This window comes from Eleutherodactylus coqui, chromosome 12, assembly GCF_035609145.1.
Source record: "Eleutherodactylus coqui strain aEleCoq1 chromosome 12, aEleCoq1.hap1, whole genome shotgun sequence".
NCBI classification, from domain to species: domain Eukaryota; kingdom Metazoa; phylum Chordata; class Amphibia; order Anura; family Eleutherodactylidae; genus Eleutherodactylus; species Eleutherodactylus coqui.
The window spans coordinates 95,184,030-95,211,034 of NC_089848.1; the positions used below are offsets into that span (position 1 = coordinate 95,184,030).

A 27,005-nucleotide genomic window follows, 5' to 3' on the forward strand; every position below is an offset into this window, starting at 1 on the left:
TCAGGATTTCCTCAGTATTGCACAGGTGATGTAATTATTGTCGGTGCTTCAGACATTGCCACAGGGGTTCTTACCATAGGATATCCTGAAAACATGACCTGTTGGTGGTCCCTGAGGACTGGAGTTGCGGACCCCTGCTATAGATTATAATTATTAAAATCTGAAATAAGACTACGCAGGTCAATTTCTGGGCCATCCCATACTACTAAAAAGGCCATCAATAAAATGTTTGTAAAATACTAATTGGGGATTATTAATATATGATTCCTCAAATATATATATATATATATAAATTGGCGTAACTGGGAGCAAATTGTGTTCCCATGGCGGTGCCCTTGAATAAAAGTTGTTGCTGTAAGTAAAATAATTATTAATTTGAATTTGATTACATGTTTGTCGTTCAATATGTATACCATTTATACATAGCATTCCTTTTTATACACACCCTTTTCTAATTGAGTTATACATTTTAATTTTGAAATTACCAAAGTACGAGTTGCTTGTATCCAGTGGAAAGGAGTGAATTTTCTAGCATGGAATAAGATGCAGGAAATACCTATATCGATTTGATTTTCACCTATTTCTGCATCAGTCAGACCAAATATGCAAATTTTGGTGTCTGCCCCTAAGTTTATACTGTATATTCTAGTTAGAGGACTCAGAATACCCTTCCTTATGACCATAGGGAGCAGCATTTCCCCAGCATATGCATCAAATGCACCTCAGCCAAGGAATATAATGTCCATTTTCGGTCTTTAATCCCCCCTATTCTGTGCAAAAGACTCCTGGTGTTATATACTCTAGGAATTTAAGAAGAAAGTTGAGGCAATCTCTGAGCCTCACGCGGAGATACTTAGATTGTTTGCTAAAGGATAATATTCCTTTGTTCCTCTGAAAAGATTCCCACATCTGTTTCCCATTAGTTTTTTGCACATAATGGGAGCTTTTTTGGAATGTTGATAAGAGTAACATAGTATGTTGGCCTGAAAAAAGACATATGTCCAGCCAGTTCAGCCTATTACTCCCCAGTGTTGATCTAGAGAAAGGCAAAAACCCCAATGAGGAAGAAGCGAATTTTCCTCATTTAAGGGGAAAAAAATCCTTCCTAAGGCTGCATTCCCACGAACATATATCGGCTCTGTTTTCACGCTGAACCGATATACGTCGTCCTCATCTGCAGAGGGGGCAGGATGGAAGAGCCAGGAGCAGGAACAGAGCTAATTCTCGGAACTTAGCCCCACCCCGCCTTGCCTCTCCCCATTGCAATAGTGCAGAGGGGCGGAGAGGAGGCAGAGAGGGGGCGGGAGCTCAGTTCCTGCTCCTGGCTCTTCCATCCTCCCCCCTCTGCAGATGAGGACGACGTATATCAGCTCGGCGTGAAAACCGAGCCGATATATGTTCGTGTGAATGCAGCCTTAGGCATGGGTGTCCGCCTCCGGATTCCACAGCAATAACCCTCCATATCTCATGCTATGGAAAAACTATTGCTCATGCACACGAGTGAAAACCAATTGCAGTTTCCGCTCGTGGATGAAAAATCGTAGCCTGCTCCATTTTACTGTGGTTCCCAGACAGATGGCTTCCATTGAAGTCAATGGAAGCCGTCTGACCTGCAGTCCGTGTCCGTTGACACTGTGGGCGGGGGCAGTGGATTCCGTGGGAAGAGCAGGAGAGTTTAAAAACATTTTTTGTAATGCTCAAGTGTGCTGGCGTGGTGGCCAACACGTCCGCACACATTCGCAGTATAGAAGAAAGAAAACATACAGGTACAAAGGCACTGGCGGATTCCATTAGGGATCTTCCGTGCGAAATCCACACGTGTCGTGGACATGAGGCCCAACTCTAATCTGGCAACCAGGATCACAGACCCTTCTGAAGTAATTAGTGACTATGGGTGCTTTTAGACAGAATGGTTATCATTAAAAAAAAAACCTTCAAATGAGCAAAAGTCAACGATAATAGTTTGGTCTAAGCGTGAGCTAACAACTGAAGAACAAACGATAATTGTTCATTTTGTTCATCATTCATTTCATAAAAATCATCATTAGCTCGTTCACTTATCGTTCAGTTTAAACAGCTCTCATTTAATCTTTCACATTCGCTAAAGTAAGACTGAACGATTCTGAACTATTCTCGCTTGAACGAGACAATGATTTATCTGCCGGTCTAAACTGGGTGCATGAGAGCGAAGGAGCTAGCAATGACGTTATCAGTTTCAATGATAAGCAGCTCGTCTAGGAGGACCCTATAACATGTAATATTGTAACACTCAAGAAAGGCAGCCATCACCACGTCCTCAGGCAGAGAGTTCCACTGCACTTACAGTAAAGAACTCCCTTCTATGTTGGTGTAGAAACCTTCTTTCCTCTAGATATAGAGGGCACCCCCTTGCTACAGTCACAGTACTGTGTATAAATAGATGGGAGAGATCTCTGCATTATCTCCTTAATTATTAGGTCACCCTTCAGCCATCTTTTTTTTTTTAACTAAATAACCCCAGTTTTGATAACCTCTCTGGTTATTGTAGTCCGCCCATTCCATTTATTACTTCAGTTGCTTACCTTTGAACCTGTTCAAGCTTTGATATGTCTTTCTTGAGTATCGGTACCCAAAACTGTCCACAATATTCCATAAGTGGTTTCACTAGTGATTTATAAAGAGGAAGAACATTGTTCTCGTCATGTGCCCCTAGACCTCTTTTGATGCACCCCATGATCCTATTTGCCTTGCCAGCAGCAGCCAGACACTAATTGCTCTAGTTAAGTTTACAGTAAACTAAAATTCCCAAGTCCTTTTCCAGGTCAGTGTCCCCAGTGGTTTGCCATTTAGTGTGTAATGGTGACATGTATTTCCTCTACCTATGTGCATACATTACATCAGAGGGACGGTAACCCAATAAGAGTATGTACCATTTATAACCACCCTCTGCTTTCTATCACTGACCAGTTACTTACCCACCTTCTCACCCAGACCAAGCATTCTCATTTTATATACCAACCTTTTATGCGGCACAGTATCAAACACTTTAGAAAAGCCCAGATTCACAAGATCCAGTGACTCTCCACGGTCCAGTCTAGAACTTACCTCCTCGTAGAAGCTGATCAGGGTGGTTTGACAGGAGCAACCCCTCATAAACCCATGCTGATTGGAGTTATACAGCATTTTCCTTGAGGTTCTCCAGGATAGCATCTCTGAGAAACTCTTCAAACATTTTACCCATAATAGAAGTAAGACTTACCAGCCTGTAGTTTCCAGGTTCACCTTTTGACCCCTTTTTTAATTTTGGCACTACATTGGCGATATGCCAATCTAGTGGAACAGTCCCCTAAATTATAAAGTTCTTGCATATAAGAAACAACGGTTTGTCTATCACATTACTTCATTCCATTCGAACCCAGGCGTGTGTGCCATCAGGACCTGGCCGTTTGTCTGTTTTTTAATCTTTTTAAGGAGAGTCTGTACTTCTTTCTGGGTTAAACTGGTGACATTTAGTGGAGAGTTTACTTTATCACGCTGCATCTCATCTGACGTTTCATTTTCCTTTGTGAATACACTGGAGAAAAAACTATTTAATAGATTTGCTTTCTCCTCATCACCCTTTACAGTTTTTCCAACATTATTTATTAAGGGCTAACACTTTCAGTATTAAACTTTTTACTATTTATAAAATCAAAGAACAGTTTAGGTTTAGCTTTAATCTTTTTGACAATAAGTCTCTCTGTCTCTACCTTTGCTGCTTTTTACATAATTTTATTTTTTTTAGGTTTTTAGTGCTTCTTCACTGCCTTGTTTTAGTAGTTTAAACGCCTTCTTTTTTGTTGTTTTTTTGCCCCATTTACTTCTTTATTGAGCTACATTGATTTTCTCCTATTACTAAGTATTTTATTCCTGTAAGGGCTCCTTCACACGGGCACTGAGAAGACGGAAGCTAGTTTGCTAAACTCCTGCCCTCTGTCTGCCCCTTGCCAGCTGCCAGCAACAGGAGGGGGCGGGAGCTTAGCGAAGCTAGTGTGCAAATCTTTCGGCCTGTCCCTTTGCCAGCAGCTGGCAAGGGGCAGGGAGGGGGTTTAGCAGATACGCTACTAAAGTCCCTCCCACCTCCCTTTTCCGGAAGCTCTCATAGGAGTCTATGGGCCGGCCGAGGCATTCCGTCCAGAATACAGGTCGAGACCTAGCTTTCCAGGCTAGCGTAAAAGCGGCTGATGAGTTATCTTTTCCAGCTAGACGATTTTACGCAATGGAAAATCGCCCATCTGAACGGATGCATTGGAATGCAATGCATCAGATGGTCACGATTTTCGGCCAGCATTTTATAAAACGCTCGTGTGAAGGCAGTGTTTCCAAACTCCAGTCCTCAGGGACCGCCAACAGGTCATGTTTTCTGTATTTTCTCAGTACTGCACAGCGATATCGCACATAATACAGTTGCAATATCACTTTTCTCACGGTGATATTGTGTCACTTGTGTGGAAGCGGCCTAAAGATCAGGTAGTATCAGCCAATTAGGCTCTGTGGTCAGTGTGAAAAATGCTCCCTTTTTTTTTTTAATCTACATGACAAAAAAAAAAAAAATCACCACAAATTCTTTTGAGCTAAAAAAATATGTTTAGCCCAAAAACGTGATTTATATAATAGGTCATTTTCTGATGCTATCCCTTTAAGGATGTTGTCCCACTGTAACAAAAATTCTAAGAGCTGGACATAGTATTAAGGCCTCGTTCACATGAGCGACAAAGTTGCGCGATTTTGTATCATTGCTACAAATCGCATGTATGTGAAGCCCATGCTTTCCTATGTGTTACTTCCCACATGCCATGTTTTGTAGCATGCTGCAAAACGACACACAAACCTCACGGGTCCTGCTATATGCACGGGACTCGTTAGGTTTTGTAGCCCATGTTTCTCTATGGAGCCTTCCTCCCTTGTTGCATCGCATGAAAATGCGATTTTGGTGCAATGCAACTTTGACAGTAGGAAATCATACTGTCAAAGCTAAAATTTAAGCCCTGGCTGCAGAAAAAAACCCACTCATACATCACCTGTCTCGTGCTGTCAGTCCGGCCGCAGCTTCTCCTCTTCTGGCGGTAATTCAAAAATCTCCGCCTTCTCTAAGCGCTGGCTGTGATTGGCTAAGCCTCAGCCTGTCAGGGTAAAATTCTAAGTACAGCACCAATCAGGCCCACCCCACTTGCCCCGCTGCCGGCCGTAAAGAAAGAAACACCACACGGAGGTCTGGTATCGTTCCTCACATGGGGACATGACAGCGCTTCGCGCTTTTTTACAGATTACATGAGATCTTATACCCTTTGTCTCATCACCAGGAATGTGTGATGGGCTCATAACCATATATGGGAAGTCCGGATTTCCGGCCTGAGACAGTGAAAACAGTCGTTATCTTGCTATGGCGCCTCTGGAAAAACAGCCAAGTACGCGTCCTTGTGTCTGGTTCTTCCTTTGCTGGGTTTTAAGATACATTTTGTTCAAGATACATTTTGTCTTCGCCTTGCAAGGCCTTTGGAATATCTGATGTAAGGCGACATAAAAGTTTTTTTTTTCTCATTTGGAATTGAATAGAACTTGCATATAGGTATAAAGCATAAAGAACATATGGCAATATATACATATACCCTCACAAACCCCCCTAAAAAACTTATATGGAGATCAAGTACCAGACCTTGCACTCTTCCTCGGTCGTCTCTCCCTTGCGTCAGGGTTTTCTCCACTGCCCGTAAGTCCCTACTCCTAAAAGGGGGGGATCCCTACCTCACCTCAGAAGGAGGCCATGGATTCCCTGGGCTTATTTCCGGGCATCCATACCCTCTATCTGTACGAGTTAACACCCCGCAGGGTGTGCCCTCGCCGGAACCTAAGGTCTTCTGCACTTTCCCTAGGCAAATGGGAATTCCACTGACAGTCCATCTTATGAGACCGGGGCGGCGCAGTACTAGTACATTTCTCCATTTTTCTTCTGGTAACGTATCTGGTTGTCATTATCGGAACTGGCTCTTCATCTTTTTTTTCAAACAAGGGAAATTTTGGTGTCACATTATCCAGTCCCTTACTCATACTCTTTTTGATCAAAGGGATAATACACATACAGGAAATTACATACCCCACCTCTTTCTGCTAAAATCATATCCAGGGCCACTCTAGGGCCATGGAAGCAGTAGGCACTAATTGGTCAGCTAACCCTTGTGAAGCATCTCTGGTGTAGTTTACAAACCTCTGCTGATTGTAATAGATATAATTCATCCAATCTACATTATTATTAACAGTGACAAAAGCAAATAAGGACTCCTAACCTGCTTTAACCCCTTAAGGACACGGCCTATTTTGGGCTTAAGGACGCAACAATTTTTGGCGGATTTTCTTCTCCGTTTATCAAAAGCCATAACTTTTTTATTTTTCCGTCGACGCGGCCGTATGAGGGCTTGTTTTTTGCGTGGCGAACTGTAGTTTTTATCGATGCCAATTTTGGGTACATAGACTATATTGTAAAAATTTTTTATTTCTTTTTTATGATAGCAGAGAGAGAAAACGCATCAATTCTGCCATAGATTTTTTTTTTTACACCGTTAATCATGCAGCATAAATGAGACTTTCCATTTTTTCTGCAGACCGGTACGGTTACAACGATACCAAAATTCTAACATTTTTTTTAGGTTTTCCCACTTTTCTGCAATAAAAACCCTTTTTTTGGAAATCTTTTTTTCTATTCTAAATTGCTGCATTCAAAGTCCCGTAACTTTTTTATTTTTTGATGTACAGAGCTCTATGCGGGCTTATTTTTTGCGAGACGAGCTGTAGATTTTATTGGTACCATTTTGGCGTACATACGGCTTTTTTGATCACTTTTATTGCGTTTTTAGTGAGGCAAAATGCTAAAAATGAGCATTTTGCCTCAGTTTTTTAGCTTTTTTTTAAGCGTTTTTTTCCGTGCACAGTCAAAAGCATGTGCAACTTATTGTACGCATCGTTACGGACGCGACAATACCAAATATGTGGGGTTTTATTTTTTTTTACCTTTTTTTATGCTAATCTGAGAAAAAGCATAAAAAATGGTTTTCTTACTCTTTTTTTTACATTTTTTTAAATTCATTTTTTAAATCTTTCTTTTTTTTTACACTGTTTGTGTCCCTCTGAGGGACTTTAACCACTGCCCTGATGATCGCTGTCATAAGGTATGGCAGAGCTACTGCTCTCCCATGCCTTATCGCTCATACAGCGATCTCAGGCATGGGCAATACAGGACGCCAGTGTCTGGCGTCCTGTTGCCATGGTGACAGGCCGGGCTCTCGCGATGACATCGCGAGTTCCGGCCAGAGACACAGAGGGAGCCGCGCTCCCGCTGTGAACTCTTTCCCTGCCGCGATCTACTTAGATCGCGGCAGGGAAGGGGTTAACAGTGGCGGGCGCATCTCCGATGTCCCCCCGCTGTTGCAGCGAGACGCCGGCTGTGACTGACAGCCGGCTCTCGCTGCGGGATAGCGCTGGATCATATGTGATCCCGCGCTATCTCCAGGACGTAAGTTTACGCCCTGTTGCGGGAAGTACCCCGCTCCCAGGACGTAAACTTACGCCCTGCAGCGGGAATGGGTTAACCTGATCTCTAGAATTAAATTCATCTGGCACCCTCCTTGGCACTCCTATTGCATCTATGTGTACATGTGGATTAAAGTTACCACCTGGAGCGTCAATGTCTCTCTTAGCACGATGCGGTGTTGGATTCTCACCCTCAGTGTACTCTTCATATTGCACATTTGATTGTATTAATTTGTTCTGAAACAGGGGGCTAGTGTACAGTAGTCAAAGGTGTGTGTTAGAGGAATTGTACCGCATTATAGCATGTAAAGGATATGCAGGATCATTAGTTCTTTCAGTGCGAAGTGTGGATCCAAGTGGGCTTTCCTTCGAGCTTGACTGCAGTTGGGGTGGTGAACAACATCTGGTAAGGACCTTTAAACTGGGTTTCTCGCTCAAACTTTTTCACATAGACCCTGTCACCTTGTTTTAGATTGTGACACTCATCTGTAGGACCTGGGAGAAAAGCAGAGACTACAGAATGCATTATTGACAATTCCTTGGAGGGACCTATGACAAAATTAACAAGAAAATCATTCCCCAAACTCAGCTACTGTGGCATGTATCCTCCTAAGAAAAAGAAAAACTAATAGAAGACACTCAATTCAAAATTTACCCATTTTCTTCATTGTCTTTTGTATCTACTTTCCCACTACTCCGCGGATGGTAGGGTGTGTGAAAAGCCTGGAATATACCCCAAACAGACATGATGTATTGCATTATTTCACCTGTGAACTGTGTACCTTTGTTGACTCAATCACTTCCGGTACCCCATATCTGCGGATTACCTCATTCATGAGCTTCTGTGCGATTACCTGCTTATTTACTTTGGTAACAGGGTAGGTCTCCAACCTGAAAAGACATCAACAACAACAAGCACATATTCATGCTTCCCAACAAGTGGTAGCTGAATGTAGCCAATTTGCAATCCCTGAAATGGGTAGAGTGGCCCCGGCAAGTGTGATGTGGCAAATTTACTTCTGCCCTGTTTGCATCATGCAAAATTGGACAAATGATGCAGCAGCTACAGAAAACCAAGGAGCCACCCGTCCTTGTTCAAGTGTTGACATCATTGCTGCTTTGAGAGGTGCGTCTTTCTGTGCATCAGCTGGGCCATCATGGGGCACAGGGATCGTGGTAGGCAAGTGCTGTTGACTGTTCACCATACACCATCCCTTTTTAGTCCATTTTTCCTTTTTCTTCCTTGCTGGCTTGTAACTGTAAAGTCTTTAGCATATCAAAGTCCAAGTTTTTATCAAAGTCCAAGTTTTTATCAAAGTCCAAGTTTTTATCAAAGTCCAAGTTTTTATCAAAGTCCAAGTTTTTATCAAAGTCCAAGTTTTTATCAAAGTCCAAGTTTTTATCAAAGTCCAAGTTTTTATCAAAGTCCAAGTTTTTATCAAAGTCCAAGTTTTTATCAAAGTCCAAGTTTTTATCAAAGTCCAAGTTTTTATCAAAGTCCAAGTTTTTATCAAAGTCCAAGTTCTTATCAAAGTCCAAGGTTTAGTCAAAGTCCAAAGTTATTGTCAAATTCTTCTTTTCTTCCACGGCTTAAGGGCCGCTGCTTTTGCTGTGTGGCCTGTGATGGCGTTGCCTCTTGTTTCTCCGGTGTAGGAATTGGTGTGAGCTTTCCACTTTGTCAGGTAGAAGTAGAGCCTCCGTGAGACTCTGCACCGCTGCATCATTCTTAATTGGCTGTCCTGCTGAGGTAAAAAACTGTCTGGCCTTCTATTTTGGGCCGTAATCATGAGCTATGCCAAATGCATACCAGGAGTCAGTGTAAATGTTTGCCGTCTTACCTTCTGCCACTCTACACGCCTCAGCGAGGGCTTTTAGTTCCGCTTCTTGTGCTGCGACATGCGGAGACATTCTGCTTTTTAGGACACCTAGTGTAACCACTGCATATCCAGTGTGGAGCTGTCAATCACCCTGGTACCATCTATAAAAAACAACTCAAAATATGCATTGTTAACAAGGGCTTTCAGTAACTTTTTAAAACTTAAATTTTCTTGTTGCATCAATGCTAGACAATCAGGCTGATATTCTACTTGAAATAGATCAGAACCTTGTTGCAAAAAATGTAAAAATTTTAAAAATGGCTTGCAAAAAATTTAAAAATGGCTGACTTGCAATACCTAGATCACCTATGCCTTCTCCTCCCCCCCTTTGAACCCGGGTACGCAATTGGAAGAAATAGTAGCCGGGTTCAAGTTAGTACAACATTGTAAAAAGATTTGATGGATGAAGATAAGGCCTGTAAAATGTTAGCACCAATACCAGAGACATGAGTTACATCGGGACAGAATAATCTACAAACACCTATTAATATTGGAAATGTGATATTCCTTTAAGTGAATTCATTATTAGTCTGATCCTGCCTGCAATGTCTTATCAAATTTGAGACAGGAGAAAAAAAAAAAAAAAAAACTTTTACTAGCTGCTCAAGATCCTCACCCCCTCCCTTGTGGACAAGAGGGATGAAACATTACGTACTATTACATCATCTAGCTCCACCCCTTCGATATTGGCTCCGTGCGTCTTTTTTCACAGCTCATTTCAGCTTAACAGTCTACACGTCCACATCTCAACCAAGCAAAGTCCCATGCATGGGGTAGGAACTTTTTATCCCCAGTCAATATCTGCATCACACACTCACCACAGCCCGAACACGGGTCACTAACTCTCATCCATCCATGTGCTCAAGTCTGCTCCGTCACCCCCCATTGAACGTGTCCCAGTACATGCAGATGCACAGACAAAAAAAGTTTGACAAACATACATACATACATCAGTTGAAAAACATTGAGGTGAGTGCTATAATGTTACAAAGTACATGATTCTATTGAGATGAGATTGTGAATGAGCGCTATCTTTGACAAATTATGTGAAAAAAAGTTTGCTGAGTGACTGAGACATTCTATATTTCTTATCTACTGAAACTATTATATGCCGTATTAAACACTGAAGTATTTTAGAATGCGTGACCCTGAGTTTGAGTCAAGTCTGAAAGCCCCCACCTTTTTAAAACATGTGTTATCTCTCTACGAATATGAAACACAGACTGAATTGTTTTAGCTTAACTATTCCCTGCATTTGAACTCATAATTAACACATATGCTGGGACCTTGCAACATTCATTTTCAACCCCTGTATAAGTAAGAATATACCTTAGAAATTGCTATATTTCCTGCCTACTAAGACAGTATAATTAATTAAATTCATTTCAAGCCTCCATTCCATTTAAGCAAGCAGAGATATTATCCAGGGTTATTATTGCATTTTCTCTCGCTTCGTTATCTCTTGACCTTGAAAACTAAACACAAGCTCTAGCTTTACATGTCAACAAAACCTTCTCTTCTAAAAGCAAGCTCAGTTAACTATTTGCACATACAGTATATACATATTTACACACATATATATATTATCTATCTTGTATTATACACATTTTCCTCTCTCTGCCAACAAATCACATGCATTGTAACTTTCTTCTCGACTTTGCTTGTTCCTCTTATTTCTCTCCCCTACCTAACTGCCAATATAACCTTCAATAGACACTCTCCTGACGCCCTCTTGATCACTTACTGTACTTTTCAACATTTCACTTACGGATTTCTTAAACAAATAATGTGTACATACAACTTTCTCTGACTGTCTCTCTCTCTCCTCCTCCTCCAGCACTTTCTAGCAAACCTTGATCTTCCAAGGCACCTCTCGGTCCTAAAAACCTCCTCCCAGACACCATTTTTGTAATCTACCGTGCGGGTCGATGTCACACATTTTCATAGGTTTTCTTACAGTTTACAAATTCATCCGCACGGCGGCGGCCCATAAGGGGCTCTGTCTTCTTTAATAAGATCTTACGCATATTAGAACAACAACAACAACAATAATAATAACACGCTCCATAGAGTGCATCCTTCTGACCCGAATTGTCAGCCCCTTATATATGGCAAAACAACCGAAGGCATCTTCTTCTATGGAACCAGTCCCAAAGAGTGCATCCCTCTCCTCAGCTAAACCATCAACAACTAACTAAACTAAAACCGAGGGTCTCTTCTATGGGACCTGTCTCACAGAGTGCTTCCCTCTCCTTAGCTAAACCATCAACAACTAAAACAACCGAGGGTTCCTTCTTCTGTGAGACCAAATGAAAAGTAAGAGAAAAAAAAACTTCTGCAGATACAACAAACAACCTTCACTATCGTTAAAAACACCATGGACTTCAAAGTACAAATAAACTACAGACTAGTTTCCGGGTGACCGATTGGTGCGCATATCACGGTCAGTGGTCCATGACGGCAAACCCGAAGCCCACGAGTTACCGTGTAGAACTCTTAACCCAACCCGTCCGGTCACAAACCACAGATAGTCAGTCCTGCTGCAAGACTCTCAGCGTAAAACACAACATAAATATATGCTGGTCTTACCTGGAGTTCTGTGAGTTGATCAGGCTCGGTTTGCAGCAGGACGGCTTCTCCGTGGCGTGGATCCGGGTGGAATGCGTTGTAAGCTCCGGTGTTTTACCGCCCCACGTTCGGGCGCCAAATTGTCAGGGTAAAATTCTAAGTACAGCACCAATCAGGCCCACCCCACTTGCCCCGCTGCCGGCCGTAAAGAAAGAAACACCACACGGAGGTCTGGTATCGTTCCTCACACGGGGACATGACAGCGCTTCACGCTTTATTACAGATTACATGAGATCTTATACCCTTTGTCTCACCACCAGGAATGTGTGATGGGCTCATAACCATACATGGGAAGTCCGGATTTCCGGCCTGAGACAGTGAAAACAGTCGTTATCTTGCTACGGCGCCTCTGGAAAAACAGCCAAGTACGCGTCCTTGTGTCTGGTTCTTCCTTTGCTGGGTTTTAAGATACATTTTGTCTTCGCCTTGCAAGGCCTTTGGAATATCTGATGTAAGGCGACATATAAGTTTTTTTTTCTCATTTGGAATTGAATAGAACTTGCATATAGGTATAAAGCATAAAGAACATATGGCAATATATACATATACCCTCACAAGCCAATCACAGCCAGAGCTCGATGAATGGCAGTGATTAAAACAATCACAGCCATTCTTCGAGTGCTGGCTGGGATTGGCTGATGCTTAGCAAATCACAGCCAGCACTCAATGATTGGCTGTGATTTGTTCAATCACTGCCATTCATCAAGTGCTGGCTGTGATTGAATAAGTGTCAGCCAATCACAGCCAGTGCTTCAGGAGGCAGGGATTTTTGAATCCCCAGCCAGAAAAGAAGAAGATAATCTGTGCCTTGGACTCGGGGAGAAGATGCGGCCGGGCTGACAGCACGGGACAGGTGATGTATGGTTTTTTTTCTTCAGCTACGGTGTATTTTCGGGGAAGGGCTTATATTTCAAGCCTCCCCTGAAAATCCTCGCATGTGGTGCTACAAAGTCGCGGTATCACCGCGAGAAATAGTAGCGATATCGCTGCGATTTTCTCGCAGCTATGCTGTGGCACCCATGTGAACGAGGCCTAGATAAAAAAAAAGAGACACAATACTTGCCTTTCTTCAGCCCCTGGGAAACAGCTGAGCGGCTTGCGGTATGTATGCCTGGTGTAAGTCAGGTGCTGCAGCCAACAAGAGGCTGAAGAGTAATCTCCCCAACTCCCAGCATTAATATGCTGGGCACCATGGAGTTCAGGATAGTGACACTGCGGTCTCCGATTTCCGTTAAACATATATAAGGGGTGCCAGAGCTGCTTATCTGTTTCCACGGAAGTGGGGGGAGATTAGGCAAGTATCTTTATTTTATGCCATGTACTGCTGTGAGAAACTTTTCTTTAGTGGGACAACCTCTCTAAATATATATTAAGCGATGTAACCTTTTCCTTGCCCTCATATCTTATGAGACACTTCAGCAGAGTATGAGATTAAAGGCGTTGTCTCGAGGAAGCAGTGAATTTTTTTTTTGCCCAGTTCCCCTAATTAAGCATACATTACTAAGCCCCCCTGTAAATGACTTTTCTAGCTGGTTTGTACTTACAGTTCCAGCGTTTCAGCAACTTATAAAAATTTTCCCAAGATGGCCGCCGGCTCTTTTCCCATCGCTTGCTGTAGCCCGACGTGCGCGCTCCCGAGACGCTACCAGCTGTGTCTCCCTGACAACCAGACGCCCCGCAGCCGCCGACCGGACCCCTGGATTGAACGCGGCCGACCACGGCACACAGTCACCCACCGCCAGGCAGCAGGTAACCGGCGCAGCTCCGCCCGGCCCAGCGGCAGCCCCCCCGGCCCAGCGGCAGTCCCCCCCGGCACAGCCGCAGCCCCCCCGGCACATCACTTACCTGGACAGCAGGACGGCGGGACAGCTGGGCGGCTCTGCACCTTCCTCTAACAGAGGATGGTACAGAATGGCCGCTCCAGCGCGCTCTCGAGCAGTGACAGCTCGTCTGCGCATGCGCAGAAGAGCTGTAGCGGCGAGCACACTGAAGCGGCTCGTGCTGAAAGGAGAAGACCGGACTGCGCAAGCGCGTCTAAAAAAGCAAGCTGCCAGCGAATTTAGACGGAACCATGGAGACGAGGACGCTAGCAACGGAGCAGGTAAGTGAATAACTTCTGTATGGCTCATATTTAATGCACGATGTATATTACAAAGTGCATTAATATGGCCATACAGAAGTGTATAACCCCACTTGATTTCGCGAGACAACCCCTTTAATTCTGGCTACAAATGGCTCCTCTGGCTGCATTACAGATAAAGCCAATAATCTTGGTTTTAAAAGAACCATGATCGTTGCTCTAGGTGTGTTATAGACTGAGATATAGCAAGTTGAAGTGCATCACCCCCTCCTCTGCTCGCTTTCACTTCAGTGTAAAGTAGGCACAGGGAGGCTGTGGGAAAGCTGACCGGCTGCATGGAGAAGAGAGTTAGATCAAATCCTCGTGTCTCTGTGCAACTGTAGATGATCCCATGGGGTGGAGTAACAGACTTTTATTCATACTATCACCCTACTTATCAATTAGAAAGCATACTTGCTCTCCAATTGTCCCATATCTGGGTCCTCATTTCTTCCTTCAGAAAAGGAGATTAGTATTTCCCCATTTAAATCACCCCTCTTCACCTAATAACCCTGTTGCCTCCACGAAGCTGCTGTTTATCAGCGTTTCAACTGTGGCGTCAGACGAGTTGCGCAAATCTCAATAAAATGTATATGTTTTACACTGCACCTATCCTGCCCGTACAGAATCTTTAGTCAAAACCATGCTGATCACTTCTTTAATGGTACCAGATACATGCTACAGTCAGCGACAAAGAACAGCACTAGAGAAGAACATCTACTATATATGATCTTTTTTTTTTCCAGACAGAAAAGACATTTCCACTCACTGACTACTCCGTTATCATAAATCATTTTCAACGTATTCTACAAAAAATCATATATTAAAATTAGCATTTGCCTGCTTTCAGGTGTGTTGTACAGTTCATCAGATTCCGAGCTATGGTGCTGATGAACCGTTGGAGATTTAGATGTTGTGTTCATAATATGGGAGCAAGAAAAAAAAAAAGCACAAGTTTTACACCCATCTGAAAGAAACATTGACGCATACCTAACTTTTCAGCTGACTCTTCAGAAAGAAGCTGCAATTTGTGTGTACATTAGAAAGGGCACAATTTCTGGTCATTATACGACTTGTATTGTATATTTTCCTCTATGCTACGCGTGATATGTTCTCTATACTGTACACAGAGCACTGCAGATCCTGCTCTGTAAATGTCTAATAGAGATGAGCGAGCACCCAAATGCTCGGGTCCGCGTTATTCGAGTTGAGCTTTTCGTGAAATTCGATAGCTCTACTCGAGTAACGAACCCCATTGACTACAATGGGAGACTCGAGCATTTTTGTATGTGGGCCCGCTGGGTGCCGAGTTTTTTTTTTGGTTCCTGTGTGTGTGTTCTCTCTCCTCCGCCCAGCCAGCCAAAAAATTTGCTGTTGACGTGCTGTGCGTTGCAGCAGGGAGAGGCCAAAACTGACACATCACAATGGGGAGGGGAAAAAAAACAGGGGCGGGGGTCGAATACAGCGTGCCGCTCGCTCAAGTAGCGAGCACCATCGAGTATGCTAATACTCAAACAAGCATCAAGCTCGGCAGAGTACGTTCACTCAACTAAAAGACACATATTGTAGAACAGTGTATACCAAGTGAGCAGTGGAGATGTGATTTCTGTAGCTAAACCACAGTAAAAATTGCCTTCCTCTTTGTTTGCAGGTAGCATCTGACCAAAGTCTCTCCTTCCCTCCATACATTTAAATAATATCTGTATTGCAGGTGCGGCTCCCCTTGATTTCAATGGGCGCTGTGCTTACACTTACGAGCACTGGACCCTACACAGCGGTCAAAGCAGTGCTTTCACGCCAACTCCAGTGTATCCAGGCAGACATTCCTGGATAACTCTCTTAATCGAGAGAAAGGGAAACAATTACATTTAATTTACAATTAAATTTTTTTCTCACACACACAAAAAAAAAATCATTGAAAAGGGGTTGTACCGCAAATACAAGTAAAGCTAAACACTTCTGTATGGCCATATAAATGCACTTTGTAATATACATCGTGCATTAAATATTGGCCATACAGAAGTTATACACTTACCTACAGGGGGTGGGGGTCGAGCACGTCTATTCGAGCCAGGAGAAGGATTCGGTTGGCGCCAGGGAGACGGGGACGCCAACACAGGGGGGGGACCCCCTGTAGGTAAGTATATAACTTCTGTATGGCCAATATTTAATGCACGATGTATATTACAAAGTGCATGTATATGGTCATACAGACGTGTTTAACTTTACTTGTATTTGCGGTACAACCCCTTTAAGTAACAATTTTACTACATATCACACTGGCCCTCATGTAAGCAAAAGTTGTTTGAAGAGTTAATGTCCATTTAATTAACAATAAATATTTATAGGGTTTATATAAAGCAATGGAAGATTGTATAACTCAAGAATTCCCAATCTAATCGGCATGCAAAAATCAGCTGGCTTTTTTTTGAACACAGACATGGGGTATGTACACGCACTCACTTCCTACAGTTTTTGCAGATTAGATTTTGTTTTCCAGAGGCCTGCTTAAGTATACATTTTAGTCCGTAGAGTTCCTTTAAGCTCATCATCGGTCAAAGTCTGCCTTTGGAGACAGGCTAGCTACAGGACTCAGTAACAGTGCGCTCGCTCTCAAAAAATGTAGATTCCGATAGCCTAGTAGCATTTGTGCACGACAGCCAAATATTGCAGGTTCTCAGTTTCAGCATTTTTCAGAGCACAAACTCGTTACATTTTTCTTTTAATATGTTAGTGTGAAAAAAAATATATATATTTTGACAGGCTATATGAGGTTTAAAGATGCACTTTTTCAAAGTGTGCAATTCCCAAATACCTCCTACTTGAAGGGAACTTGTCATCACCTTTGAGACCTATAAACTAAGTTAGGGGGCTCAAAGGTGGTGGGGGAGAAGGGGGGGGGTAGTTGGAAATCTGTATTTCTTACTCAACAGGCATCACGTTCCACTACTGTGTCCCGGCTCCATTCGCATGCATGCACATCTTCCATTCGTCTCTATGGGAGGTGCGCACGCCAACTTCGCTGGGACAGTGCTGGCACAGAACACCCAATAAGTATCAAACACAGCTCCCCATTCCCTCACCTTTGAGCTCCATAATGTCATTTATGGGGCTCAAAGGTGAGGGCAAGTTACATTTTAAACTAGTTTTTTGGTCTTTTCAGTTCTGGTCATTTTTATCAAGGTATGTGCATATAGACATCAGTCTAAATAGTATACATAAACTCTGTTGAACTTTTATCACTTTGCATCAGCTGTCTTTCAGAAAGATACAGAGGTTCAGTAACTTTATTTGCATGTGTGAAAATTATCCAGGTTGGTAAAGGTGGAAAATGTAAAAAAAAAAAACAAACAACTAAGCACGTCACAAAAAGTGTGTTTTTATGGCGATTCTCAGCCAATAACTTGTTGGCAATATCTGTCGTATATGTACTGCATTTGTGCACAGGGATTGTAAGAAGGGAGATGACCATCTGTAACAACCACCAACCGCAATCGAAGGCTGACAGCAACATTTAGAGGTCCTGAATGGCTCGCCTGCATTGAGATCATGGATAACTGTTCCGGGACACAACAATCTGGAGTCTCATGAATTGGTACAAAATAAGCAATTACAACCTTCCTTCAAGTTGACACAAGAAGCTACTGCTTTGTCTGCTGTACTTACTGTTAGCAGACTGACCAGACAGCTTCGCAAGTAAACCTCCAGAAACTAATGCTTCTAGCTGGCAATGACCAGGAAAACTGTTGTCTGTATAGTTTTATAAAGATGTCCAAGAATGCCAAAGTTTCATAAAAAGGAATGCAAAAGCCTTACATGCCTGTATCAGTACGCCAGGCAGACTAAGGGCTCCTTCGGACAGACCTATTTGCACTAGAACAGAACCCATTGATTTCAATAGGTTCATTGTCTTTTTTTTCTTGTGCGCACAGAAAAAAAAAAAGCTCTATTTTTTTGCACATTTGCGCACCAAGTGTCCCAATACAAGTCTATGGGAAATGCACAATACGCTGCACAATTCATTAAAAAAAAAACATCTAGGCCTCATTAGGCTAAAAATACATTTTTACATCACGGTGGTGGTGGGGTGCCGCACACCCAAAGCACAGTAAAATGCGCACAAAAGTGCCTTGTGCACAGCACAAATGCATTGCGCCAAAGAGTGCACAATTGTTCATACGTCCATCTGAAGGCACCCTAAGGGAGAAAGGGTGTCATGGTAATTCTGTGTAATTAAATGGACAAAACAAACCAACAATTTAAAAAAATATGCTAACAAAACACATGCATACATTAATACAGACCGGTATAGATGGCACCCTCCAGCAAAGTACATAGCAACAAAGCATTATGGGAAATGGTTGTTATACTATGGGAGGAGCTTCTGTCTGCAGAGAACTAAGGCCTAGTGCCCACGGCCGTGACGGGCTCCACAAGCAGAATTCCGCCACGGTGCCTCCCAGAGACCCCATACTTACCTCCGGATCCGAGGCCCCGCATGACGCTCCGGCGTGCATGCGCAGTAGAACCTAATAGAACCTAATAGCTGCGGGGCAACGACACGGAAATCCGCCCGTGGGAATTAGGCCTAAAGCTCCTTTTTTCAGAGTTTGGTGCATTGGAAGTGGGAAAAGAAGTAAGACGAGATTAATGATAAAAAAAACATCTAGAGCAACTTTATTGTAGAACCTGTGACACATCTCGCATTGTCGCCAGATCACTGGAAATGCACTTTAAATGTTTTACAGAACATTGTCATACAGAATACAGATCAAGTAAAGATACCATTAAAAGCTTAATGAACTTGAAAAACCCAAACATTTCTCATCTTGTTTGGACTGAAATGACATTTTTGTTTCTCCTTTCTGAACTTAAAAAAACAAAACAAAACAAAACAAACCTCTTCCTCCCTGATTTATTATGTAACCGCTAATAGCGTACAACTCTTATACAGGCAAACCGATCAGTGAGGCATCCAGCACTGCTGCAGAATCTAGGAAAAAAAAATAAAAGGCAACGGTGGTAGTGATCAGTGAAGCCAAAAAGAGGGGGAAAAGATGAGATTCAGGTGTGTAGAAATAAGAATATGAATGATCAGTATCACAAGTTCATGCTACCCTTTCATCCAACATGTCTCCATGCTGTAGGTCGCAGAGAACCTACACCGTTCCCCCCTCCACTATCTCTTAAGCAGTTGACAGATGTCCGGCTTCTTTCGTTCCCCACATTTTAGGTCCTTGCCTTCTGATTTTGTTTCCAGAGAAGTCATTTCCCCATCCAGTAACTTGAGTTCTACTATCTACATCAGGGAAAAGTCCAGTATGTTCATCAATTGGCATGCAGCTATCTCCAAGACCCCCTGAGTGTCTTATAAGATCTTCCTGCTGATGTCCTCTACTGTGACTATATGCTGTACATGGATAACTATATTCACAATGTCCATTCCATTAGAATAATATGGCGGACACGCAGTTAAGAGAAAATGTTTGATACTGCCAATGAAGACCTTCGGAAAGCTTGCTGGAAAAGTTCCGGAAGTCGGCTTGAAAATTAAAAACTAAGTTTTAAAAGCAATTAATTAAAGGGCTTTGGCCTTTCCACATTCTGCATATTGTGCACTCGGATGTGCGCCAGCAAGGTTTCCTCTTTGTTGAAGCTCCTTTCACATTGGCTGCATGGGAAAGGTTTGTCAGGGGCGTGAGTGGCCTGGTGGGCTACCAACTGGGTTTTCAGGAAGAAGCTCTCGTTGCATTGGGTGCACTTGAAAGGCTTAGTGTCTGTGTGCACTCCCTCATGAGTGATGAGCAGGGACTTGTCGTTGAAGCTCTTCTCGCAGTGTCGGCACTTGTAGGGCTTGGGTTTCAGGTGGCACTCTCCATGAGCTTCCAGGCTGCTACGGTTGGGGAACCATTTGTTGCAGTGGTTGCACTTTTGAGGCTTCTCCCCAGTGTGGGTTCTCTTGTGGGCAACAAGAAGAGATTGGTCGTTGAATTTCTTCTCGCACTGGTCACAATGGTAGGGTTTCCCTTCTCGATGAATGTTGCTATGAGCCGCAAGCAGCGCCGGCTTGGAAAAGCTCTCATCACACAAGGGACAGGGATAAGCAAGTTTTCCAGTGTGGATTCTTTGATGGGCTTCCAGAATAGACTTGTCTCTGAACCTTTTCTCGCAGTAGTTGCACTGATGTGGCTTTTCATCCAAGAGAAGGAGAGGGCTGTTGCTGCCACTCGAGTTAGAGCTTTCAGTTGGGGTTATGATAGTTGTTGGTGTTGCTATGATAGTTGTCGGCGTTGCTATGATAGTTGTTGTTGTTTGTGTTCTGTTAGTTATTGGAATATCAATACGATTATTATTAGGTTGGTGCCCCCTCCGATGAACCATCAGGTCGCTCTTGGAGATAAAACGGGCATTGCAGATTTCGCACACGTTGTTGTTCTCGACTTTGTGCATCTTGCGGTGGGCTTCCAGAGAGGCGCTACGCTTGAAGCACTTCTCACATTCCGCACAGTAGTACTGTCGACGTCTTCTCAGGTTTCGTCCATGGGTAGGTGGAGAATAGTCACTGTCGTCGTCATCCTCATTAAGGCTTTCTTCATCCAGATCATCCTCAGGAGGAACAAAGTCCTCATCCCTACGAGGCTTTTTCACCGGCCTTCTCACTTCCTCTTCTTCAGGGTCAGGTTCAATATAGACATCAATAGTTTCTACATGGGTTGGACTTTCATCCATTTTCTCAGAATTTCCAACTTGCTTCCAGCCGGCTGTTTCTATATAGTCTGTAGAAAGTAAAAGAAAGTGGTAAACCCGGGAGTGGGGGGGAGCTCTCGCTGGTAGTTAGTACTTGCGGATTTGTTCTTAAGATCCACCTGTGCGATAAATAGATTTAAAGGACAGCCCCCACTTTTCACTAGATATTAAGCTACATTCAACTTGTATTTGTAGCTAGACTATTCTTCAGGAATGGAGCAGATTCCATTGAGCCAGCAAATCAGGGCGATATAATAATGTACTTACCAGGTAATCAACGTTAATCAGTATCAGTCAACAGAAACCACAGCAGCGAGCCGGAGGCTACCTGTAAAAAGAAAGAAGGCCAATATGAATCACCACATAAAAGGGAAAGGCCAGCTTACATGTGAAAACAGTACAAAAACGTGTTTTATCCACATATAGCAGACTTCTATTGGGAGGGAAGATCAGAAGCGATGGCAGAAAATATCATTAGATGCTTGGAACAAACCTCCAGCAGATGCGGTTGGAAAAGCAACAATAAATGAATTAAAGGCCGAGATCAGCACACCGCTATACCAAGAGAACTAACACCATCATAATATAAGGGCAAACTAGATGGGACCATGTGATCTTTTTCCTACCACCTATTTTCTCTGTTTCTATTAATCCAGCACCCGGTTGTCTAAAAATTCCCACAATCTGGCAGATGAAAAACAGAGCAATTTTAGATCATCAGTATATTATGTGGCAAAATATAAAACCTGCACCTACACATGCCTACAGAGGGTGAGGATAATAGCAATATATATAGCCACAGGTTATGTAATAAACGTCTGGTAGGTAATGGTCCCACCTAGCCTGTTTCTGCGAAAATAAGACCTAGCCTAAAAATAAACCCTACTCTGATTTTTGGGAGACTTGAAATATAAGCCCTACCCTGAAAATAAGCCCTAGCTGCATTACATTTAAAAAAGGAACATATTACCTAGCAGGCTCAGTCCATGTCCTCCTGCTGCTGCCTGGAGCTCATACACACTTTTTACAGTCCTCGCCCACCCACAGAAGATCACTTTCTGGTTACAGGATTCATAAATCCCACCTCCAGAATGCAATGGCTCTGATTGGTTCTTGAGCACTGCAACGCTCAATGAACCAATGCCACGGCTGTGATTGGTTCATCGAGCTCTGCATTGATTGGCTGAGCAGCGGTCGAAGAACCAATCACATCCATTGTGTTATGGAGGCAGGATTTATGAAAATGGACAATCAATGCAGCGCTTGATGAACCAATCACAGCCATTGCATTGGTTCATCAAGCACTGCATTGATTGGCTGAGCAGTTCTTGAGAACCAATCAGAGCCATTACTTCCTGGAGTGATTCTCTGTGGGCGGACGAGGACTGCAAGAAGCGCGTCAGCCCTCCAGACAGCAGCGTGAGGGACCTGGACCAAGCCTGCTAGGCAAGTATAATAAGACATCCCCAAAAAGAAGACCTAGTGCCTCGCTTGGGGCAAAAAATTAATATCAGACAGGGTAGACACGGATCAGTTTTCTTTCCGATTGATTTCAATGGGGTTTCAAATATGCAGAAAGCGTTTGCTTCTGTCAGGTTACTTTTTTTTTTTAAATGGAAAAAAAACGCTGCAGACTGCGCCATCTTCCCATCCCCCCCCCCCCCCCCCCCAAAAAGAGAGGCCTAACAGAGCAGCAGAAAACTGAAGCCTTTCAGTTTCTTTGAAACCCCATTAAAGTCCATTTTCTTTTCATTTCCTTCCTACAAAAACACGGCGAACACAGCTAATTTGGCGCATCTCGCCTTACATAACATGGAAGAGAAAGTGATCAAGAAGTCACATGGATCACCAAAGGGTACCATTAGGGCTCAGACATACGGGCCTAGGGAGCCCTAAAAGCCCATTTATTTCTATGGGGCGACTCATACCTGTGTTTTTTTTCAGCCATTGGGGGAGGGGGGTGTTGCCAAAAAAACAGCATGTCCCATTATGGCACTTAAGTCACCAATATAGACTACAGGGATTTAACATATGTAGCCAATACACGTTAGATGCATATCTGCTGTCCACTGCAGGTTACACACGTGGCTTGTGTGATTTGTAGGCCACAGAGGCCCGTGTGAGCGAACCTTAAAAAATGTACAACTCGTCCCACAAAAGAAAAAAAACAAACAAACCTTAAAGAACGGTGCAGGCCTTTGAAAAGAGCAACAAGAAGCTATAAGACTTGGGCAGACTTAGGCCTCACGCACAGGGGCGCATTTTTGAATCGCAGTGACATAAAACTCTTTAAGGGGGGGGGGGGGAATTAGTGTACAAAAATCACAACACAAAATAGATTTTAAAAAAAGGTAGATTTGCGCCGACCAATAGAACAGCGTCACCACAGTATTTATTCTGCGTGCTGAACGCCTTATAAATGAGAGCCAAGCAGCAAGTGATGGAATCGCTTTATCGAATTCCTCCCTAAAGTTTGTAAGAAGTTTTACAGTACGTTCCATGTACTCCGAAACGCCATAAAAAATAATATTACAACACAAAAAAGCAAGCCTCATATGGCTGTCCATTAAAAAAAAAAAAAAGTGTTGGCGCTTTCAGGATAACAATGAAAAAAAGTTAGAAAAACTAAGTAGTCTTTAAGGTGCAAAATAGACCAATCAGAAAGGGGTTAAGTATTGAAGTTTGCATGACTGTAACCAGCAGGGTCGCTGTGTACCTACAGTACTGACCCTGCATTGTCCTCCAGAGCTGCACTCACTATGTACACATCACAGATCCCAACTTACATCCGGTATTATACTCCAGAGCTGCACTCACTATTCTGCTGGTGGAGTCACTGTGTACATACAGTACTTATCCTGTACTGATCCTGAGTTACATCCTGCATTATACTCCAGAGCTGCACTCACTATTCTGCTGGTGGAGTCACTGTGTACATACATTACTTATCCTGTACTGATCCTGAGTTACATCCTGCATTATACTCCAGAGCTGCACTCCCTATTCTGCTGATGCAGTCGCTGTATACATAACAGATCCTAAGCTACATCCTGTATTAAAGGGGTTCTGACAAAAAAAAAAATTGTACTCACCTTGCCTGGCCAGGCATGTCCCCTCCAGCCGGCATCTTTTTCTGTGGCTTGTAGAAGCAGAGCAGGAGCGGTCCAAATGACCGCTCCTGCTCTGCTCCGTCAGTCAGTCACTTCCGAGGTGAACGGACGGGCCGCCCACAGCATGCACGTCACAAGCAGTGCTTGCTGTGGGTGGCCCGTCCGTCCTGGCTGAAGTCTGAGATTCTGCGCGTGCGCAGTGGAGAGGTGGCCCGTCCTGACTCCTGTCAGAGGGCACCTCTCCACTGCGCATGCGCGTGATCCCGGAGCGGCGCGGCTTGTGCAGACAGAATAAGAGGAGCAGCGCCTGCCGGGAGATGACCCCCCCCCCCCCCCCCCCGATGTCAACAACAACAGGAGACAAGGTATCATGTTTTTATGCTTTAACAGCCATTAATCGTGGGTTCCCTGTGTCCATTAGGCAGACCAGGGAACAATGGCTGCTAAAGCATAAAAACATTATTCATGTCAGAACCCCTTTAAGCTCCAGAGCTGCACTCCCTATTCTGCAGGCTTCAGACATGGAAACTCCCAGGATCCCCTACTTGTTCAACTGCACAGTTCTCTGCATTACCACCCAGGGGCGCTCTACTAACAATGGGGCGAGGCCCAGCCGTGCACTACTTCTGGGAGGGGGGTTACTCGGCTCCTCGCCCCTGCAGACAGGACGCACATGTATGAGGGCCGAGTATCGCCGGCTATGGCGACCTATCACACGCAGCTGCAGTTCCCGCCTCCCTCCTGCAGCCGCCACATTCCCCTCCGGCCTCCAGCTGCAGCGGTTCCCTCCCAACACTCCGTCCTCCCAAGAATAATCCCCCACAGCCGACCTCTTTCTCCTCACTACCGCCATCCACCGCCCGTCGTGGCCTTGCTTCCCGCTCTTTGTGCGGGCGGACGCAGTGCCCGGGCTCGGAGCGCCCTGTACAGAGTGATATACCGCCCCGACTCCCGGTACTGCGGCGCTAGAGGTCGTGGAACAAAGCCGTGTGTGGACAAGCGGCCCCTCTCCGGTCACCCACCCGACGAGCGGCGTCCTCGGCACACAGGAGCGGTGCAGATGAAGCGCGAAAGAGAGCGGCGGCGAGAGAAAGGTCCCGGATGTGACGACGGGGACGTAAATTGCGATGTGACGTCACACCAATCCCCGCCCACCGCAGCTATGTGTGTGAGGAGACTGAGGCGGCGGCCCCGGGCCTCACACAGGAGGGATGTGGCTGGAATCGCGATAATACCACGCCCTCACGATAATAATGGCCTGATAGTGCCAAAAAAACTGCATGATGTGACATAATAGTGCAATAACAGTAATGGCTTCAGCTTAGATGGCTCCCTGGGCAGATTTGATTTGCCCTCCCCCCTCCTCACAAGAAAGGATGATATATATTATGGGTAGACAGACAAGCTCCTACTTATACACAATGCAGCATTCCCACACCAGAACAGCTCAGTAAATAAATACAGCACCAGAACCAAGCTCATAATATCAATGTAATCAATATAAGAACCACACTCATAAATATTATACCAGTACCAAGCTCATAAGATAAATACAGCACAAACCAACCTTGGTATATATATAGATATATATATCACCAGAACCAAGCTCATCAATGAAGCATAAGAACCACACTCATAAATACTATACCAGAACTAAGCTCCTAACTTAAATACAGCACAAACCAAGCTCAGTACATAAATAGGGCACCAGAACCAAGCTCAGTACATAAATATAGCAGCAGAGTTAAGCTCATAATATCAATGTAATCAATATAAGAACTACACCCATAAATATTATACCAGTACCAAGCTCGTAACATAATTATAGCACAAACCAACCTTGGTATATATATATATATATATATATATATATATCACCAGAACCAAGCTTAGTACATAAATACAGCACCAGAACCAAGCTCAGTACATAAATAGGGCACCAGAACCAAGCTCAGTACATAAATACGGCACTAGAACCAAGCTTAGTACATAAATACAGCAGCATGAACAAGCCCAGTACATAACTACTGCACCAAAACTAAGCTCAGTGCATAAATACTGCACAAGAAACAAGCTCAGTACATAAATAAGGCACCAGAAACTAAGCTCAGTTCATAAACACGGCACCAGAACCAAGCTCAGTACATAAATACTGCACCAGAACCAAGCTCAGTACATAAATAGGGCACCAGAACCAAGCTCAGTACATAAATACGGCACCAGAACCAAGTTTAGTACATGAATACAGCAGCATAAACAAGCCCAGTACATAACTACTGCACCAAAACTAAGCTCAGTGCATAAATACTGCACAAGAAACAAGCTCAGTACATAAATACGGCACCAGAAACTAAGCTCAGTTCATAAACACGGCACCAGAACCAAGCTTAGTACATAAATACTGCACCAGAACCAAGCTCAGTACATAAATACGGCACCGGAACCAAGCTCAGTACATAAATACTGCACCAGAACCAAGCTCAGTACATAAATACTACATCAGAAACCAAGCTCAATTCATAAACAAGGCACCAGAACCAAGCTCAGTACATAGATACTGTACCAGAACCAAGCTCAGTACATAAATACGGCACCAGAACCAAGCTCAGTACATAAATACAGCACCAGAAACCAAGCTCAGTACATAAATACGGCACCAGAGCCAAGCTCAATACATAAATATAACACCAGAACTAAGCTCAGTGCATTAATACTGCACCAAAACCAAGCTCAGTACATAAATACAGCACCAGAGCCAAGCTCAGTACATATATACGGCACAAAAAACAAGCTCAGTACATATATATAGCATCAGAACCAAGCTCATAACATAAATACAGAATGAACCAGTATGTAGATACAATACCAGAACCAAGCTCATAACATAAATACAGTAGGAAAGGTAAGCAATTATCATGCAGAAACGCTGATGGACTAACAGCAGAACAACAGGGGAAGAGACAGAGCCAGGAGGAGGATGAT

At 43.7% G+C, this 27,005-nt stretch overlaps 1 protein-coding gene across 1 annotated transcript; it reads right to left on the reverse strand.

The window, feature by feature from the left end:
- Nucleotides 1–18,813: 18,813 nt before the first annotated feature.
- On the reverse strand, nt 18,814–25,157 carry LOC136586466 (zinc finger protein 660-like). The gene is made up of 3 exons (XM_066584558.1): nt 25,046–25,157; nt 21,181–21,241; nt 18,814–20,942 (listed from the first exon to the last, which is right to left on the reverse strand). Exon 3 carries the CDS (start codon nt 20,893–20,895, stop codon nt 19,741–19,743), a length of 1,155 nt encoding a protein of 384 aa, XP_066440655.1. The 5' UTR covers nt 20,896–20,942; nt 21,181–21,241; nt 25,046–25,157; the 3' UTR covers nt 18,814–19,740.
- Between the last annotated feature and the right edge of the window lie 1,848 nt (nt 25,158–27,005).